Raw genomic sequence first — 18,843 nt, forward strand, 5'->3', positions numbered from 1 at the left:
CAAGTAGGCACTCAATAAATGCTAGCAGAGGATAAAGACAGGTGTATCTGCTGGATAGTTAAAAGGCTATAAAATCATGAGCTGCCACCCAAATAGACCTGGCTCCATAGCTTAGTGCAGAAAGACTTGGGATTCGGTTATAACAACCATTGTGCTGGGCGATGGTGGCTAACACCTATAATCCTAGACTTTGGGAGGCCAAGGCGGGCGGATTGCCTGAGCTCACAAGGTTCAAGACCAGTCTGAGCCAGAGCGAGACCCCATTTCTAAAAAAGCCAGGTGTTGGAGGAGGAGCAAGCCTAGTAACAGCTTCCTTGCAACTGGGTGTGGTGAGACTGGGGAGAGAAGACTCCAGGCATCTCTGGCTGGTGGGATTTGCCTAGAAACATCCCTTTGGTGATACAGGGAGTCAATGAGAGACTTCTGGACCCCATGAGGAGGACAAAAGCAATGGAGAACTGGCAAGTGGTTGCATGTGTTCGTTCCATCCAATCCCTCCAGCAGCTGAAACTCTAGTCCAGAGGCATGGTAACTTAAAGAGCAAGAGGAAATGAAAGGTAAATTAGGGCAAGGAAACAGATAAAAGAAAACACGCATGAGGAAGAATCAGCAGAAAAATCCTGGTAACATGAAAAACCAGTCCAGAGCAACTCCCACAAGGGACCGTGAGGTAGCTACTGCAGAGGATTCCACCTATAAATAAATGTTAGAAATGACAGAAAGGGAATTTAGAATACAGATGATGAAAACAATGAAGGAAATGATGGAAACAATGAAGGAAGCTGCTGATAAAGTGGAAAATAACCACAAAGAACTCCAAAAACAGAATCAAATAAGAGATGAATGATATAAATAATATAGAAAGGATACAGCAGAGCTGAAGGAACTGAAGCAGTCAATTAGGGAACTTAAAGATGCAATAGAAAGTATCAACAACAGATTAGACCATGCAGAAGAAAGAATGTCAGAGGTAGAGGACAAAGTTCTTGAGATAACTCAAATAGTTAAAGAGGCAGAAAAGAAGAGAGAGAAAGCAGAACATTCACTGACAGAATTATGTGACTTCATGAAGCGTTCAAACATACGAGTTATAGGTATCCCAGAAGGGGAAGAAGAATGCCCCAAGGGAATGGAAGCCATACTAGAGAATATTATAAATAAAAATTTCCCAAATATCATCAAAGATTCTGACACACTGCTTTCAGAGGGATGTCGGACCCCAGGTTGCCTCAACTCTAACTGAGCTTCTCAGTCAAGACAAAAAAAAAAAAAAAAAAAGATTCTTCAAGCTGCCAGGAGTAAGTGCCAGTTGACCTACAGGGGCAAATCCATCAGGGTGACTACAGACTTCTCTAATGAAACGTTCTAAGCAAGAAGACAGTAGTCATCTACCTTTAATCTACTTAAACAGAACAATTTCCAGCCCAGAATTCTATATCCCGCAAAGGTAAGCTTTAAAATTGACAGAGAAATCAAATCATTTACTGATGTGCAAACATTGAGGAAATTTGCCATAACAAGACCATCTCTACAGGAAATACTTCAACCTGTTCTAAACACTGACCATCACAATGGATCAACAGCCAAGTAAGAACTCAGAAATTAAAGGACAGAACCTAACCTCCACAATGATGCAAAAGATAAAACAAAGCAATGGACTCCCACAAAATAAGATGACCAGACTTATCAATTATCTCAATAAATGTTAATGGCTTGAATTCCCCACTGAAGAGGCATAGATTGGCTGACTGGATTAAAAAACACAAGCCATCCATTTGCTGTCTGCAGGAAACACACCTAGCTTCAAAAGACAAATTTAAACTCAGAGTTAAGGGTTGTAAAACAATTTTTCAGGCAAACAATTCAGAAGAAAAGAGGAGTTGCAATCTTATTTTCAGATACATGTGGATTTAAAGCAAATAAAGTGAAAAAAGACAAAGATGGTCACTTTATATTGATCAAGGGAAAAATACAACAAGAAGACGTTTCAATTCTAAATATTTATGCACCCAACTTAAATGCTCCCAGATTCTTGAAACAGACCTTAGTCTGAGCAATATGATATCCTATAACACTCTAATAAGGGGGCTTTAACACTCCTCTTACAGAGCTGGACAGATCCTCTAAACAGAAATTAAACAAAGATATAAGGGACTTAAATGAGACCCTAGAACAACTATGTTTGATAGACGTATATAGAACACTCCATCCCAAAGATAAAAGAATATGCATTCTTCTCATCACCCCATGGAACATTCTCCAAAATTGATCAGATCCTAGGACACAAAACAAATCTCAACAGAATTAAAGAATTGAAATTTTATCTTGTATCTTCTCAGACCACAAGGCACAAAAGGTGGAACTCAACTCTAACAAAAATGTTCAGCCCCACACAAAGGCGTGGAAATTAAACACCCTTCTGTTGAATGACAGTTGGGTGCAGGAAGAAATAAAAGAAGAAATTGTTAACTTCCTTGAGCACAACAATGAAGACCAAAACCTGTGGGATACTGCAAAAGCAATTCTGAGAGGAAAATTTGTCACTTTAGATGCATACATTCAAAAAACAGAAAGAGAGCACGTCAACAAACTCACAAGCCATCTTATAGAATTGGAAAAAGAAGAACAATCTAAGCCGAAATCCAGCAGAAGAAAAGAAATATCCAAAATTAAATCAGAGATCAATGAAATTGAAAACAAAAGAATCATTCAGAAAATTAATGAAACAAGGAGTTGGCTTTTTGAAAAAATAAATAAAATAGATAAACCTTTGGCCAGACTAACTAGAAGTAGAAAAGTAAAATCTCTAGTAACCTCAATCAGAAATGATAAAGGGGAAATAACAACTGATGCCACAGAAATACAAGAGATCATCTCTGAATACTACCAGAAACTCTATGCCCAGAAATTTGACAATGTGAAGGAAATGGATCAATTTGGAATCACACACTCTCCCTACACTTAGCCAGGAAGAAACAGAGCTCCTGAAAAGACCAATTTCAAGTACTGAGATTAAAGAAACAATAAAAAATCTTCCAACAAAAATATGCCCTGGTCCGGATGGCTTCACACCAGAATTCTATCAAACCTTCAAGGAAGAGCTTATTCCTGTACTGCAGAAATTATTCCAAAAAATTGAGGAAGAAGGAATCTTCCCCAACACGTTGTACGAAGCAAACGTCACCCTGATACCAAAACCAGGAAAAGACCCAACTAAAAAGGAGAATTTCAGACTAATTTCACTAATGAATATAGATGCGAAAATTCTCAACAAAATCCTAGCCAATAGATTACAGCTTATCATCAAAAAAGTCACACATCATGATCAAATAGGTTGCATCCCAGGGATGCAAGGCTGGTTTAACATATGCAGGTCCATAAACGTTATCACCATATTAACAGAAGCAAAAATAAAGACCATATGATCCTCTCAATAGATGCAGAAAAAGCATTTGATAAAATCCAGCATCCTTTTCTAATTAGAACACTGAAGAGTATAGGCATAGGTGGCACATTTCTGAAACTGATCCAAACTATCTATGACAAACCCACAGCTAATATTTTACTGAATGAAGTAAAACTGAAAACTTTTCCTCTTAGAACTGGAACCAGACGAGGTTGTCCTCTGTCACCATTACTATTCAACATAGTGCTGGAAGTTCTAGCCAATACAATTAGGCAAGACAAGGAAAGGTCATCCAAATGGGAGCAGAAGAGGTTCAAACTCTCCCTCTTTGCTGACGATATGATCTTATACTTAGAGAACCCCAAAGACTCAACCACAAGACTCCTGGAAGTCATCAAAAAATATAGTAGTGTCTCAGGATATAAAATCAATGTCCACAGTCAGTAGCCTTTGTATTGAAATTTTGTAATTTCAGTAATAACAGTCAAGATGAGAGGCTAATTAAGGATACAATTCCCTTCACCATAGCTTCAAAGAAAATGAAATACCTAGGAATATACCTAACAAAAGAGGTGAAGGACCTCTATAAAGAAAATTATGAAATCCCAGAAAGGAAATAGCAAAGGATATTAACAAATGAAATGGGCGGCGCCTGTGGCTCAGTGAGTAGGGTGCCAGCCCCATATGCCGAGGGTGGCGGGTTCAAACCCAGCCCTGGCCAAACTGCAACAAAAAAATTGCCGGGCGTTGTGGCAGGCGCCTGTAGTCCCAGCTACTCAGGAGGCTGAGGCAAGAGAATCGCGTAAGCCCAAGAGTTAGAGGTTGCTGTGAGCCGTGTGACGCCACGGCACTCTACCCGAGGGCAGTACAGTGAGACTCTGTCTCTACAAAAACAAAACAAAACAAACAAACAAACAAAAAAATGAAAGAACATACCATGCTCATGGCTGGGAAGAATCAACATTGTTAAAATGTCTATTATTCCCAAAGCAATCTACTCATTCAGTGCTGTCCCTATTAAATACCAACATTGTACTTTCAAGACTTCAGAAAAAATGGTTCTGCATTTTGTATGGAACCAGAACAAATCTGTATAGCTCACATAGTTCTTAGTAATAAAAACAAAGCCAGGGGCATCAGCATACCAGATTTTAGGCTGTACTACAAAGCCATAGTGGTCAAGACACCATGGTACTGGCATAAAATTAGAGACATAGACATTTGGAATCAAATAGAAAACCAGGAAATGAAACCAACAACTTATAGCCACCTAATCTTCGATAAACCAAACAAGAGCCTCCAGAGGGGGAAAGACTCCCTATTCAATAAATGGTGCTGGGAGAATTGGATATCCACATGTAAAAGACTGAAACTGGACCCACAAAGGCTCACAAAAATTGATTCAAGATGGATAAAGGACTTAAATTTAGGCATGAAACAATAAAAATCCTCAAAGAAAGCATAGGAAAAACACGGGAAGATATCAGCCTGGGGAAGGACTTCATGAAGAAGACTGCTGTGGCAATTTTAACAACAAAAATAAACAAATGGGACTTAATGAAACTGAAAAGCTTCTGTACAGCTAAGGAGACAACAACCAAAGCAATAACAGCCTACACAATGGGAAAGGATATTTGCCTATTTTGAATCAGACAGACGCTTAATAACTAGGATCTATAGAGAAATTAATCCACATGAAAAAAAGCCAGTAATCCCATATATCAATGGGTAAGAGACATGAATAGAACCTTCTCTAAAGAAGACAGACAAATGGCTAACAAACATATGAAAAAATGCTCATCATCCTAATTATTAGAGAAATGCAAATCAAAACCATCCTGAGATACCATCTAACCCCAGCAAGGATGGTCCACATCACAAAATCTCAAAACTGCAGATGCTGGCATGGATGTGGAGAGAAGGGAACACTTTTACACTGCTGGTGGGACTGCAAACTAATACAACCTTTTTGGAAGGAAGTATGGAAAACCCTCAAAGAACCCTCAACCTAGACCTTTTATTTAATCCTGAAATCCCATTACTGGGCATCTCCCCAGAAGGAAAAATAATCCTTTTATCATAAGGACATTTGCACTAGACTGCGTATTGCAGCTCAATTTACAATTGCCAAAATGTGGAAACAGCCTAAATGCCCACTGACCTAGGAATGGGTTAACAAGCTGTGGTATATGTGTACCATGGAATACTATTCAGCCATTAAAAAAATGGGGACTTCACAGCCTTTGTATTAACCTGGATGGAAGTGGAACACATTATTCTTAGTAAAGCATCACAAGAATGGAGAAGCGTGAATCCTATGTACTCAGTTTTGATATGAGGACAATTAATGACAAGGACACGGTGGGGATGGGGGAAGGGGAGAGCAGAGAGAGGGAAGGAGGGAGGTGGGTGGGGTCTTGGTGTGTGCCACACCTTTTGGGGGCAAGACACCATTGTAAGAGGGACTTTACCTAACAAATGCAATCAGTGTAACCTGGTTTCTCGTAGTCCCAGGGACTTGGTATGCTGAGGCAAGAGAATCGTTTGAGCCCAAGAGTTTAAGGTTGCTGTGAGCTATGATGCTACGGCACTCTACCAAGGGTGACAAAGTGAGACTCTGTCTCAAAAAAAAAAAAAAACCCAAAACAAAATAAACCACCAAACACAGATTTCACGTGTGTATGTATTCTCAATTATAAATATAGAGGCCACTTTCAAAACTCATTTTGAAAAAGTAAAGATGTTCCATTTCCAGCCTGACTTATTAGATATCCTGAACTGGTTTTCAAAATAGCTTTGTATTTTCAACAGTTAGGTTATTTAATAAACTACTTGTGGAAAATGTAAACTCCTTAAAATACTAACCTGTGAACACTGGCTATGATCTCTGAAAGAAAACATGTGAGTAGTAAAGTAAGATGTTGCTTATTAAGTGGACTAGCTTCCTTTAAGGATCCTTGAGTGATTCATTTATATGTGTATTTGAATCTCCCTTTACTATAATGACTTAGGCTATCTGTAATCTTAGAAAAAAAAATACTGAGCTCTTAGAGTCCCTGTGATTCTCAAATAGCTCTCCGGTGGAGTCCCAAGAAAATTTTGTTTTCAGTAAATTTTTATAATTTTGGAATAATTTTAGATTATAGAAAGGTTGCAAAGATAATACAGAAAATTCCCATATAAAAAACTTCAGCTGGCTTTCTGCATGGTAAATATCTTATATTTCTAGGGTATGTTTGTCAAAAATAAGATACTGATATTGTCACATTACTATTAATAAGTTCCATCCGTGGTTTGGATTTTGCCAGTTTTTTCATTAATATCTTTTTTCTACCCCTGGAACACATCCAAGGTCCCACAGTGCATTTAGTCATCACATTTCACCAGTCTTCTCTGGTCTGTGACATTTTCTTGTTATTTTTATGATCTTGACAGTTTTCGGGAATATTAGCCAGGTCTTCTTTTTTTTTTTTTTTTTTTTTTTTGTAGAGACAGAGTTTCATTTTATGGCCCTCGGTAGAGTGCTGTGACGTCTAGCCAGGTCTTCTATAGAATGTGCCCTACTCTGGATTTGTTTGGTGTTTTTCTCATGATTAGCTTGGGTGCTATTGGGAAGAGTGCTGCAGAGGTGATGTACTCCTCTCATCCCATCATAGGCAGAGCACTTTTGATGTCCACATGACATTACTGGTGCTGTTAACCTTCATCACCTGGTGAAGGTGATGTCTGTCTGGTTTTTCTATTATAAAGTTAGCCTTTTTTCCTTTCTTTATGCTATTCTTTAGAAGACAATCACTGAGTCTAGACTTCCTTTTTAAGATGAGGGAGTGGAAATTAAGCTGTACCTTCTAGAAACCAAGAGTATATAGATTATTATTTGAAATTCTTCTAGATGAAAGATTTGTCTCTTCTACCCATTTATTTTATTTGTGCAATCATTTATTTATATTGATAGGGACTCATGGATATTATTTCATACTTTGGGTTATAATCCATACTGTGTTACTTATTTTGATGCCCAAATTGTTTAGCTTTGGCTGTTGAGCTCTTGAGCTCTTTCAAGTTTTGTTTTTGTTTTGTTTTTTTGAGACAGAGTCTTACTATGTCACCCTCTATACAGTGCTATGACATCACAGCTCATAGCAACCTCCAGCTCTTGGGCTTAAGTGATTCTCTTGCTTCAGCCTCCCGAGTAGCTGAGACTACAGGCGCCCACCACAACACCCAGCTATTTTTGTTGTTGTTGTTGTAGTAGTTGTTATTGATGTTTAGCTGGCCCCGGCCGGTTCGAACCCGCCACCCTTGGTGCATGTGGTCAGCGCCGTAACCACTGTGCTACAGGCCACTGCCCAGAGCTTTTTCAAGTTGATTCCTGTGTCCTTTTGACATACTCTGGTCCCTTTGTTTTTTTTGAGCACTTTCTTCTTGATACTATAAGGTGCTCCTGGCTCATCTTATACTTTTCCTGCCCAGCCCTAGAATCAAACTTTTTCCAAGGAACAACCCACCCACTCCCCAGGGAGTTTTGGCTTGTGAATTTCACACTAGACCTGCTAAATCAATCCCTGGTCACGATCCTAGGTATAGAGATCTAACAAGTTCTGAAGTTCATCACTGTGCAGCAATGCGTTTGTTGGTGATACTTGGGAGTCCCTGATTTATACTAGCTGAAGGCAAAGGTAGACAAGTAGGTCACATGACAGAAATCCTCTAGAGGTCAAGGCAGACAGGCTCTCAGAATCAGAGTCAGAAAAGATTTTAGGGGGCTTCTTTAGGTCATATTAATTCATTTAGTCTTTGTAGATTCAAAGAGGAGTTATGTCACATTGAGCAAGTACCCCATCCATGCTGCCACTACTGTGGCAATGACAGATGAGGGGAGAGAGGCACCCAAACCAAGTCAACCAGCAGGCCCACACGACTGCAGGGATTTCTTCTCAGTACCCCAAATGAGAGATTATGAATTCAGAGAACATGTAACTAGAAACATTATTTTTTTCCTTTAAAGAAGGAAATTAGGGGGTTCTATTTCCTTCCTTTTCAAGACTAAAAGAGCCATCTTGTACTTCCAAAAGCCAGAGCTTTTGCAAAGAAATATCCTATCCAGACTAAGAAAATCAGAAAGAAAAGTAGACTCGGGAACTGGCTAGGGCTTTCTCCATCATATTAGTACCTATGTATTTTTTTTTTTTTTTTTTAAGAGACAGTCTCACTTTGTTGCCCTCAGTAGAGTGCTTTGGCGTTACAGCTCACAGCAACCTCCAGCTCTTGGGCTTAGGCGATTCTCATGTCTCAGCCTCCCAAGTAGCTGGGACTACAGGTGCCCGCCACAATGCTTGACTATTTTGTTGTTGCAGTTTGGCCAGGGTCAGACTCAAACCCACCACCCTTGGTATATGGGGCTGGCGCCCTACTCACTGAGCCACAGGTGCCGCCTAGTACCTATATATTTCTTTCCAGTTCCTTCCCTCTAGGTGTGAAAACCACAAACTTGACAGTTTGGGGATCACAACTATTAATATTAATATTTAGCATTATCTTATCTCTTTGCAGAGGATTCCAGTTAATTGTTTTTCTTAACACTCAAAAATGTGGAGAATAAAGGAAAGAGGCTTAGTAAGGAAAACTAAGGATACCAAATATTGATAGAAAATGCTGCTTGTTGGGTTTACAAGCATGGGACTATATGATCATTTAGTCGGTAAAGGCCTTCCTCATTCTGTCAGAAATCTAGTTCACTGCTTACCAGAAGTTCTTCAGCACTGCTGTCTCCTTCTGGAGACAGAGAGTTGAATAGTTGTGTGTTAGCCATGATGGAAGATGGCATCTTGGCAAGTGGATGGTGTGGGAGCTGAGGCCACAAGAGGGGCACAATCTGGCATCTGTGCAGATGCCTTTGTTTGCTGGTAGGTCTGTACATACAACTAGAGTCTGATTTCAATTTCCACTTGAGGAAGCAAACCACTGACTTTTTTCTATTCTCTCCTCAGCTTTTTCCTGGAGAAGAATATGTTTGTTTTCTTTTTGAACATCCTGCGGCAGAAATCGGGCCGTTACGTGTGTGTTCAGCTGCTTCAGACCTTGAACATCCTCTTTGAGAATATCAGTCATGAGACGTCACTTTGTAAGGACACTCCTTGACATTTGCCTCTGTATTGCTGGGATCAGTGGGGTGTAGTCTGGATGATTTTTGTATGTCTGTGCTTACTGTGTGTACTAGTTTTCTTGGGCGACCCTAACAGAATGCCATAGAATAGGTGGCTTAAATAAAAGAAATTTGTTTTCTTATAGCTCTAAAGGATAGAATTCCAAGATCAAGCTGCCTTCAGGGTTGGTTTCTGGTGAGGGCTCTCTTTGTGGCTTGCTGACAGCCACTTTCTTGCTGTGTGTGCCCTTTTCCCTGTGCAGGAGTGGAGAGGGACACACAGAGACCTAGTTGTTTTTCTCTCTTTATAGGGCCACCATCCTTTTCTTTTTTTTTTTTTTTGTAGAGACAGAGTCTCACTTTATGGCCCTCGGTAGGGTGCCGTGGCCACACACAGCTCACAGTAACCTCCAACTCCTGGGCTTAAGCGATTCTCTTGCCTCAGCCTCCCGAGTAGCTGGGACTACAGGCGCCCGCCACAACGCCCGGCTATTTTTTGGTTGCAGTTTGGCCGGGGCCGGGTTTGAACCCGCCACCCTCGGTATATGGGGCCGGCGCCTTACCGACTCAGCCACAGGCGCCGCCCAGGGCCACCATCCTTATTACTTCATTAACCTTTAGTCACAATGAGGGTTAGGACTTCAACATATGTATCTGGGACAGACACAACTCAATTCCTAATGCTGAGTTTCTCTCTGTCTGGCATGGTACTGTGAGGGCTGAGGGAGGGTTGCCTTCTGCTGAACGATTCTGGGGGTGTTTGCATTTCTTCTTTATGATTTGATATTAAAGGGGGATGCTGAATGATCAGCCCATGAAATAAGTATTAGAAGAAGCATGGTGGGGAAGAACTTGACCAAAGACTGTGCAAGGGTGTGGGCTTTGGCATCTGCCTCTCCTGCTCCAGTCCTGCTGCCTGACTAGAGAGTGTGTGACCTTGAGCTTAATACCTGCCCTCACTAAGCTCCAGTTTTTCTTTATCTGTAACAAGCATTCCTGAGAGGCAGGTGTTATTGATGTCATTTTAATACCAAGAAAGTTTGGGTCACTGGCACAAGGTGATGGGGCCAGAATAGAGAATGAGTTTCATTCCAGGAGAGTTAGCTCAGGTATCCTTAACCAGGGGCTGTGTGTGCCCCCAGGGGACATTTGGCAATGTCTAGAGCCGTCCTGGGGGTGCTACTGATATCTAGGAATGGAGGCTATAGATGCTGTTAAACATTCTGCAGTGCATAGGACCGGGACCCTACAGCAAAGAGCTATCCAGCACTGAATGTCAACAGTGGCAAAGTTGAGAAACTCTGCTTTAGTTCTTAATTTGCTGTGCTTGGCCACTAGGTCCTAAGCCCCTGGCCCTACCTGCAAGAAGTAGGGGAGAGAGGCAGGTGGCCAAAGGTATATATCAGAGGCAGGCTGTAGGTTTTCAGGACAGGTTTGAAGATGTGTTCAGGACACTGAAGGAGATAGAGATAGGGACATCCCTCCCTGTGAGGAAAGGGAGAGGAAGGAGGTGCTGAAAAGTGGCTCTGAGCAGCCACCAGGTGGTGCTCGTGCCCCACAGACCACAACTTGACACATGGCTAGCTCTGGTCTCTTTAAGTGGTTTACCTTGATAACTTGCTCCTGTTTTGTGAAATAAGTGCCATTTCTGGAAACTCTGAGAGGGGAAACTGTGGTGCAGTGGCCAACCAGGTCCACGCTCCCTGCTTGTGTCAAGCACAGATAACAGTAGCTGGGAATAGAGGGACTTGAGGAATAGCAGGGAGAGCAGGTGTGCAGCGCTTAGCATGGGGCCTGACAGGAGGGAAGTGCCCATGGTGTTGGTGTTATCACTTGTACAGCCCCTCAGTGGCTTTTCTCTGGTGACCCTTTCTGAGCCCAGTTAGGGCTGATGGAATAAAGGTGGCACAATTATGTAGCTTTTTAAAAAATTGTGTGTATTTAAGGTATACAACTTGAGGATCTGATATATGTATACATTGTAAAATAATCACCACAATTAAAGTAATTAACATATCCATCACCTCACATAGTTACCTTTTGTGTGTATGTGTAGTAGAAATATTTAGGCTTTATCCTCTTAGCCGATTTTGAGTATGTAATATAGTATTGTTGGCTGTAGTCACTGTGCCGAACATTAGATCTTCAGAGCAAATTCATCTTGTATAACTGAAACTTTGTGCCCTTTGGCCACTGCCTCCCCGTTTCCCCTTCCTCCAGCCCCTGGTTACCGCCCACTACTTTCCACTCTATGAGTTTGACTGTTTTAGTCCTACATGTGAGTGAGATCACACAGCGTACATGGCCGACCATGCAGCATGAGCAGCTTTTCTTGTACTGGGAACAAACTGAGAGACCCCACTGTGAGAGACCCAGGCAGATGCCCCTTGTTTCACAGACAGTTCACCAGGGCTCCTCTATGAGCCCTGCAAAAAAACAGGCTTGTTTACAGAACGTAGATTTGCAAGAGGTGAGGATGATTGAAGACCTTTGTTTTAATTTTTATTTTCTAATTATACAAAGAAAATATCCCTATTGTAAAGCAACAACAAAAAGCAAAACGTTGGAAAAATATAGAAAATCAAGTTTCCATGGACTCTCACCCAATCAGTTCATTGTACACAAATCATTTTGCTGTTTGCTTTTTTCCCACCCTCCCAACCTTCTCATTGTCCCATCATGTAACCCTACTTGGTTGAGACTCAAGAGCTGCATCTTGGTGTGCCATATCTGTTTAACCTGACCATGGGCATTTAGGTGGTTTCCAGTTTTTCACTATTACAAGCAGCTATTCACAAATGCACCTGTTGCCTGTTGGGTTTGGTGACCTAAGTCATAGCACCCCGAGAGACTGAGATTACTTACAGACTCCTCGGTTTATTAGAAAAGGACACCACAGAAAGTCAGCTACACAGTGAGGGGGTAGCAGAAAAATCCCAGCCCAATAATAGAGGCACTGCCACTGCCCCCATGTGGTCCCCACCACCCACAGAGTCATCTCTTGGAGGCTCTGGAAAAGTCCCTGCTGGGGAGTAGCTGGAGCCTCACCATTGTACATCTGAGGCACCTAACATAGGTGTCTGTGCAGCTGGTGGCCTGCAAGCCACTAGCTAGTTACAATAAGTCTCAATAACATGTTCCAATAGTCCCTCTCCTGTCAGCCCACTATCTGTCCCCACTTGTCCCCAGTCATAGCCAGAATGACACAAAATGAGAAAGAAGTGCTCCTGGTATCACAATCACCTGGGATGCACGTTTCAAGCTAGGTACTAGGTAGATAAATAAATCGTGGACTATTCAGAGAATGAAATACTATATAGCAGAAAAAAAGGAAAAGAAAAATATACTGCTACCAGCATGCAGGCAGCAGCATGGATAACCCTCAGATGTGGGGGTGAGCAAGAGTCCAGACCAGGGAATGGGCATCCTGAGAATTTTGAAAGCAGGCAAAAAGAGACTATGGTGATAGAAATCAGAATAGGGGTTGCCTCTGGGGGAGAGGGTACTGATGGGATAGGGAAGTGAGGGACCTTCTGAAGATCTGGAAAAGTCATATGTTTGATCTGGGTGGTGCCGGCAGTGTGTGAAAATGTAAAAATTCCTCAGGCTGGCACCTTGGGTTTGTGAGGTCTGTATGTGAAAAAATGCATGAGTATGTGTACTTAAAATATGTATATATGTAACTTCATTTAAAAAAACATGAAGACTCTTGGGACCCACTGACTCCTCACTTGTCACAGGCCCCAGGAGTTTCCTCAGGAATTGTTATAATCAGGAGACTTTGGAAACCATTTTTCTAAGTCTATAGATAGTCTGCCTGTCCACCGTGCCTGCTCAGGAATGCACAGTGGCTTTCCCAGAGAACTAGTGTGCAAGGAGGACCCATTCATGGGCCCATGTCGTGGCTTCTGTCACTGTCCTGAGCCCCTAGATGGCTCCATGTGTTGTTTTTGGAGATTTGAAATGTGCTTCAATTATATATATACAAGGTATACATAAAATTTGTGTGCAAATTACTGTGTTAAACTATTTTAAATTGCACGCAAACTTTATGTCCACCCTGTGTATGTGTGTGTGTGTGTGCGCATATATATATATATATATTTTTTTTTTTTTTTTTTTTGAGACGGAGTCTCACTCTGTTGCCCAGGCTAGAGTGCTGTGGCATCACAGCCACCACATCCGGCCACTACAATAACACTTTGATTGCCTGGGTGTAGTTGGTGCTCTTGCCTATAATCCTAGCACACCGGGAGTCCAAAGCAGGAAAATCACTTGAGATCAAGTTTGAGAACAGCTTGAGCAAGAGCAAGATAACCACCTTTAATAAAAAAAGTAAAAATTATCTGGGCAAGGAGGCACAGGCCTATAGTCCCAGCTCCTTGGGAGTTGGGGGGAGGCTGAGGCAGGAGGATCACTTGAGCCCAGGAGTTTGAGGTTACAGTGAGGTATGATGATGCCACTGCACTCTAGCCTAGGTGACAAAGTGAGGTTTTGTTTCAAACAAACAAACAAAAAAGAAACCCTATGCTTGACTTAAGTTAACAGGTGCATTTGACTTGTTGGCTCCAAACAACTTGATGGCTAATTTCATACTTACCCAGGAGTAATTGTTCAATCCTAAGAGTATGGTAGTTGAGATTTTGAATCTCCAATAATACTGGTAAGAATAATGGCAGCTGAGTGCTTATTGTGCATCATCTCCTTTAATCCTCATCACAGCCCTTTGAGGAAGGTACTGTTATTCTGTTTTCTAGACAAAGAAACTGGGGAGTGGGCAGGATCAGCCTCTTACCCAAGATCACACCTCTAGAAAGTGACAGGGTAAGATCTCAGTGGAGGTAGGTTGATCCCCCCATACCCCAGCATGCCTGGGGAGCCCCTGCAGGCTTGTCCCACACACATCTGCCTCCCCAGGGCAGGGCTGGGGCCCAAGATTCTGCAGGTCTGACAAATTCCCGGGGATGCGGTGCTGCCAGTCTGAGGACCAGACTTTTGAGGAGTATTGAGGTCCTGAACCTTGCCACTTTGTTCTGTCTTTAGCCCTCTGTGGGGTGGCATGTGATCTAGTGCCGTGGTCAAACACTGGCAGCTCCAAGGACACACAGTGGGACCGCAGTACCTGCTTTGCACATGGCTAATGAGAACTCAGAGGGGGATGTGTTCAACACGGGCCAACTCCAAGACTTCCAACCATAGGCCACAGGCTACAGTGGGTTGATAGATTTGTTTCTGTTGGCTGGCATAGCTTTTTTTTTTTGTAGAGACAGAGTCTCATTGTACCACCCTTGGTAGAGTGCCATGGTGTCACACGACTCACAGCAACCTCCAGCTCCTGGGCTTACACGATTCTCTTGCCTCAGCCTCCCGAGCAGCTGGAACCACAGGTGCCCACCACAACGCCCGGCTATTTTTTTGTTGCAGTTTGGCCGGGGCTGGGTTTAAACCCACCACCCTCAGTACATGGGGCCGGCGCCCTACTCACTGAGCCACATGCGCCGCCCAATAGCTTTAAAAATTAGCTTATCTAATGGCAAACATTTCCAATTCTGGAGATGGAGCATTAAAATATATGGTTTCTAGCCTCTCTTCCATAGCAGAAGCTTTTGCCATGTTGAGCCTACATTTCTGCAGTGCCAGGGCTGGGAGCTGGGGAGCTAGGTCCTCTCCAGTTGGGCCCAGTACCTTCAGGCCCTCATCATCCAGTTTCCATTGTCAGCTCCCATTAGTGTATAACAAACACAAGCTCTGATATCTGACCTGAGTTCGAATCTCTTGTCTATGACTTACTGTTTCTGTATCCTCAGACAAGTTAATCAACCCTTCTGAGCTGTTTTTGCTCATTTGGGAAATAGGAAGATGATTATAATGTAGAGTACGCAGCCTGATGCTAGGCATGGTGTAGGGTCCAGCATAAAGTGACCTTTATGGGGTGGCGCCTATGGCTCAGTGTGTTGGGTGCCAGCCCCATATACCGAGGGTGGCGTGTTCAAACCTAGCCCTGGCCAAATTGGAACAATAAAAAAAAGATAGCCAGGCATTGTGGCGGGTGCCTGTAGTGCCAGCTGCTTAGGCGACTGAGGCAAGAGAATCGCCTAAGCCCAGAAGTTGGAGGTTGCTGTGAGCTATGTGATGCCACGGCACTCTACCAAGGGTGATAAAGTGAGACTCTGTCTCTAAAAAAAAAAAAAGTGACCTTTATGAAATCATGTTGCTATCTAAGGAGGAAAAAACCCATGCGTATCCCTTTGTAGCATTCAGGGATGATGATGTGATTTGTGATGGCAAAATGGGATAGCTTTTTATGAAACACAGTGCCTTTTACCCTCATCCACGGGTGGGTTGTGAAAATGCCCATGCACTGACTAATCTTCCCCACCCCTGTCTCTTTGCTGAACTTTGCTAGTAATGAAAAAGTGTTGAGTGTCTTTTTCTGTTTGGTGTGGGAGGGAGGGAAGGACTTTTCTCTGGCAATGCCTTTGAACTTTCTGAATACTGTGTGCAGCAGATTTCTTTGCTGGTTAAAGGTTGAGCCGCTCCTTCTTAGTTTGTTCAAGCCCAGCAACCCAGAAGTTTAACTGATTCAAGTATCTTAATATGGTCATCTGCTCTACCAGGCATCTTTTCCTTATCTTTCCTTTAGCACGAGTTAACCTGTGTATGTTTTGCTTTGTTTTTTTCTCCCTCTAGATTATTTACTCTCTAATAACTACGTAAATTCTATCATCGTCCATAAATTTGACTTTTCTGACGAGGAGATTATGGCATATTATATATCGTTCCTGAAAACACTTTCATTAAAACTGAATAACCACACTGTCCATTTCTTTTACAATGAGGTGAGTAATTGCCAGAGGGGCACAGTGGTGTGTAAAGTTAAACCAGTCATTGCAGTGGCCTTCTGGGGGATCTTGTGTCTTGTATCTATTTACACTTATTAAGCACTTATAAGCTCACTATCATGATTTTCACAGCAGCATCATGCAGCTTGGCATGCTTTAAAAACATTTTAAAGGGCGGTGCCTGTGGCTCAGTGAGCAGGGCGCCGGCCCCATATACCGAGGGTGGTGGGTTCAAGCCCAGCCCCGGCCAAACTGCAACAAAAAAATAGCCGGGTGTTGTGGCGGGCGCCTGTAGTCCCAGCTACTCGGGAGGCTGAGGCAGGAGAATTGCCTAAGCCCAAGAGTTGGAGGTTGCTGTGAGCTGTGTGACGCCACGGCACTCTACCGAGGGCAATAAAGTGAAACTCTGTCTCTACAAAAAAAAAAAAAAGTAAAAACATTTTAAAATCACTGTCATGATTTTCACAGCAGCATCGTGCTGTTTTGGCATGCTTTAAAAACATTTTGTTTTTTATTATGCAAGTTACCTTTCTATTTTTAATGTAAAATTCAATTCATGCTGAGAACATTATACTTGGCAGAGAAGAGAAGTGCCTGGAAGTTATCTTGGGGCTGTGTTTCCCTATGGGAAAAACAGGAACTTCAGTCAGGCCTGGCTTTGCCATTTTCCTGCTGTGTGACCACAGGGAAGTCCCAGTTCCTCTCTAAGCCTCAGTTTCCTGATTTGAAAAATTGGGATAAGAATATATGCCTTGTAGGGTTTTCAGGGGTTGGATTAAATGGGATGATGTTTTCAAAGCACCTAGTATATATCTGGCTCCCTAAAATCATAGATATTGCTATTTTTTTTTTTAATTGAGACTGAGTCTTGCTCTGTTTCCTCAGGTCAAGTGCAGCGGTGTCATCATAGCTCACTGTAACCTCAAACTCTTGGGCTCAAATGATCCTCTTGCCTCAGCCTCCTGACTAGCTTGGACTATAGTCTCCCACCACCATGCCTGGCTAATTTTTCTATTTTCAGTAGAGACGGGGTCTTGCTCTTGCTCAGGCTGGTCTTGAACTCCTGAGCTCAAGCAGTCTTCCAGCTTGAGGCTCTAGCTACTCCCTAGCAGCAGGGACTTTTCCAGGGCCTCTTACAGTGCTAGGATTATCGGCGTGAGTTACTGCCAAAGCCAGATATTGCTATTCTTTTTCTTTTTGAGTTTTTGGGCTGGGGCTGGATTTGAACTCACCACCTACGGCATATGGGGCCAGGACCCTACTCCTTTGAGTGATGGGTGCCACTGGAGATATTGCTATTCTTTACCAGCTAATGTTTCTGGCATTCCTTGGAGGGAATGATTAGCAGCTTAAATAAACAAATTACAATTGTTCTCATAATTAAAAGGAGCTTGAACAATGAGGTCCATTTATCTCATGTACCAAAACATAGGGAACCAGGCTTTTCTGTCTTCCTGTTCTGCTGACTATACAATTGGTGCAGCCCCTCAAGGTCACAAGATGGCTGCAGCAGCTCCAAACATCACATACTCATGTGCTACTGCTCAAGGGCCTGATGCGACTGCCTCCCTTTTTGTGTCCCCTTTTGATTTCCAAAAAAAACTTTCCCAGAAGCCTCCTACCAGACTTCCCTTTATATCTCACTGGTCAGAATTATATCACATTGAGTGCTTTTTAGGTGTCAGGTGCTGAGGTAAAAATGGGACTAGAAAGGATCTCTTTTAATCCTACCAACCATGAAGTGGATGTTATTATAGCCATTTTAAATGGCTATGAATAAACAGAGGCTTAAAAATTTTATATCACATAGCTTAGAAGTAGTAGAACAGGAAATGAACCCAGGTCTAATATTATTTGGACCCTTTCCTATTTTTTCCATGACTTTGCCTCCACATCTCTTTCTGCATTCCCCATTGGGAATGAACCACTGACTTAAAGTTCACACTGACAACATTTTTCTTCCTTTACTGAAGTTTCTGATGGAATTCAGAAAGTGGGGTGGGGGCAGGCCTGGCTGACATGCTTGCTATTCATTTTCGTACTTCTTTTGTTATAGCACACCAATGACTTTGCCCTGTACACAGAAGCCATCAAATTTTTCAATCACCCTGAAAGCATGGTTAGAATCGCTGTAAGAACCATAACTTTGAATGTCTATAAAGGTAAGTTTCCTTGTGAACTTGTGCCGTGGCTGATTTCTAACTTGGCAGCAAGTACTTGCTCCTGTGTGTCTGTTCATACAGTTCTCTGAAAGCAGCAAGGGAGATTGTTTATTGTAAGCTGTGACTCCTTGTCTTATGTAAGACTTGCCACCACTGAACAATTAGCCTCTTACGTAAATCTTTGTGCCACTACCTTCTCCAGTGTAAGTTAAAGTCTTCCTCAGTACTGCTGCACAGAAGTAGGCTGTCCTAAGAGAGGCACATAAAGGATTCGAGTGGCCATGTCAG

The 18,843-nt window shown here is 42.4% G+C and overlaps 1 protein-coding gene across 8 annotated transcripts in view; it reads left to right on the top strand.

Annotated features, from left to right (window-relative positions):
* CLEC16A (C-type lectin domain containing 16A) overlaps positions 1-18,843 on the top strand; it is a 241,250-nt gene that overhangs the window by 14,582 nt on the left and 207,825 nt on the right. For 6 of the 8 annotated variants that reach the window (XM_053554134.1, XM_053554138.1, XM_053554136.1 and 3 more), the window contains exons 3-5: positions 9,397-9,530; positions 16,242-16,390; positions 18,450-18,555. In XM_053554134.1, coding sequence (XP_053410109.1) covers positions 9,397-9,530; positions 16,242-16,390; positions 18,450-18,555 — 389 coding nt within the window. Of the gene's footprint in view, positions 1-9,396; positions 9,531-14,308; positions 14,393-16,241; positions 16,391-18,449; positions 18,556-18,843 lie in introns of those variants that run through there. The other 2 variants (XM_053554139.1, XM_053554140.1) reach the window with 2 other exon arrangements.

This window comes from Nycticebus coucang, chromosome 12, assembly GCF_027406575.1.
Source record: "Nycticebus coucang isolate mNycCou1 chromosome 12, mNycCou1.pri, whole genome shotgun sequence".
NCBI classification, from domain to species: Eukaryota; Metazoa; Chordata; class Mammalia; order Primates; family Lorisidae; genus Nycticebus; species Nycticebus coucang.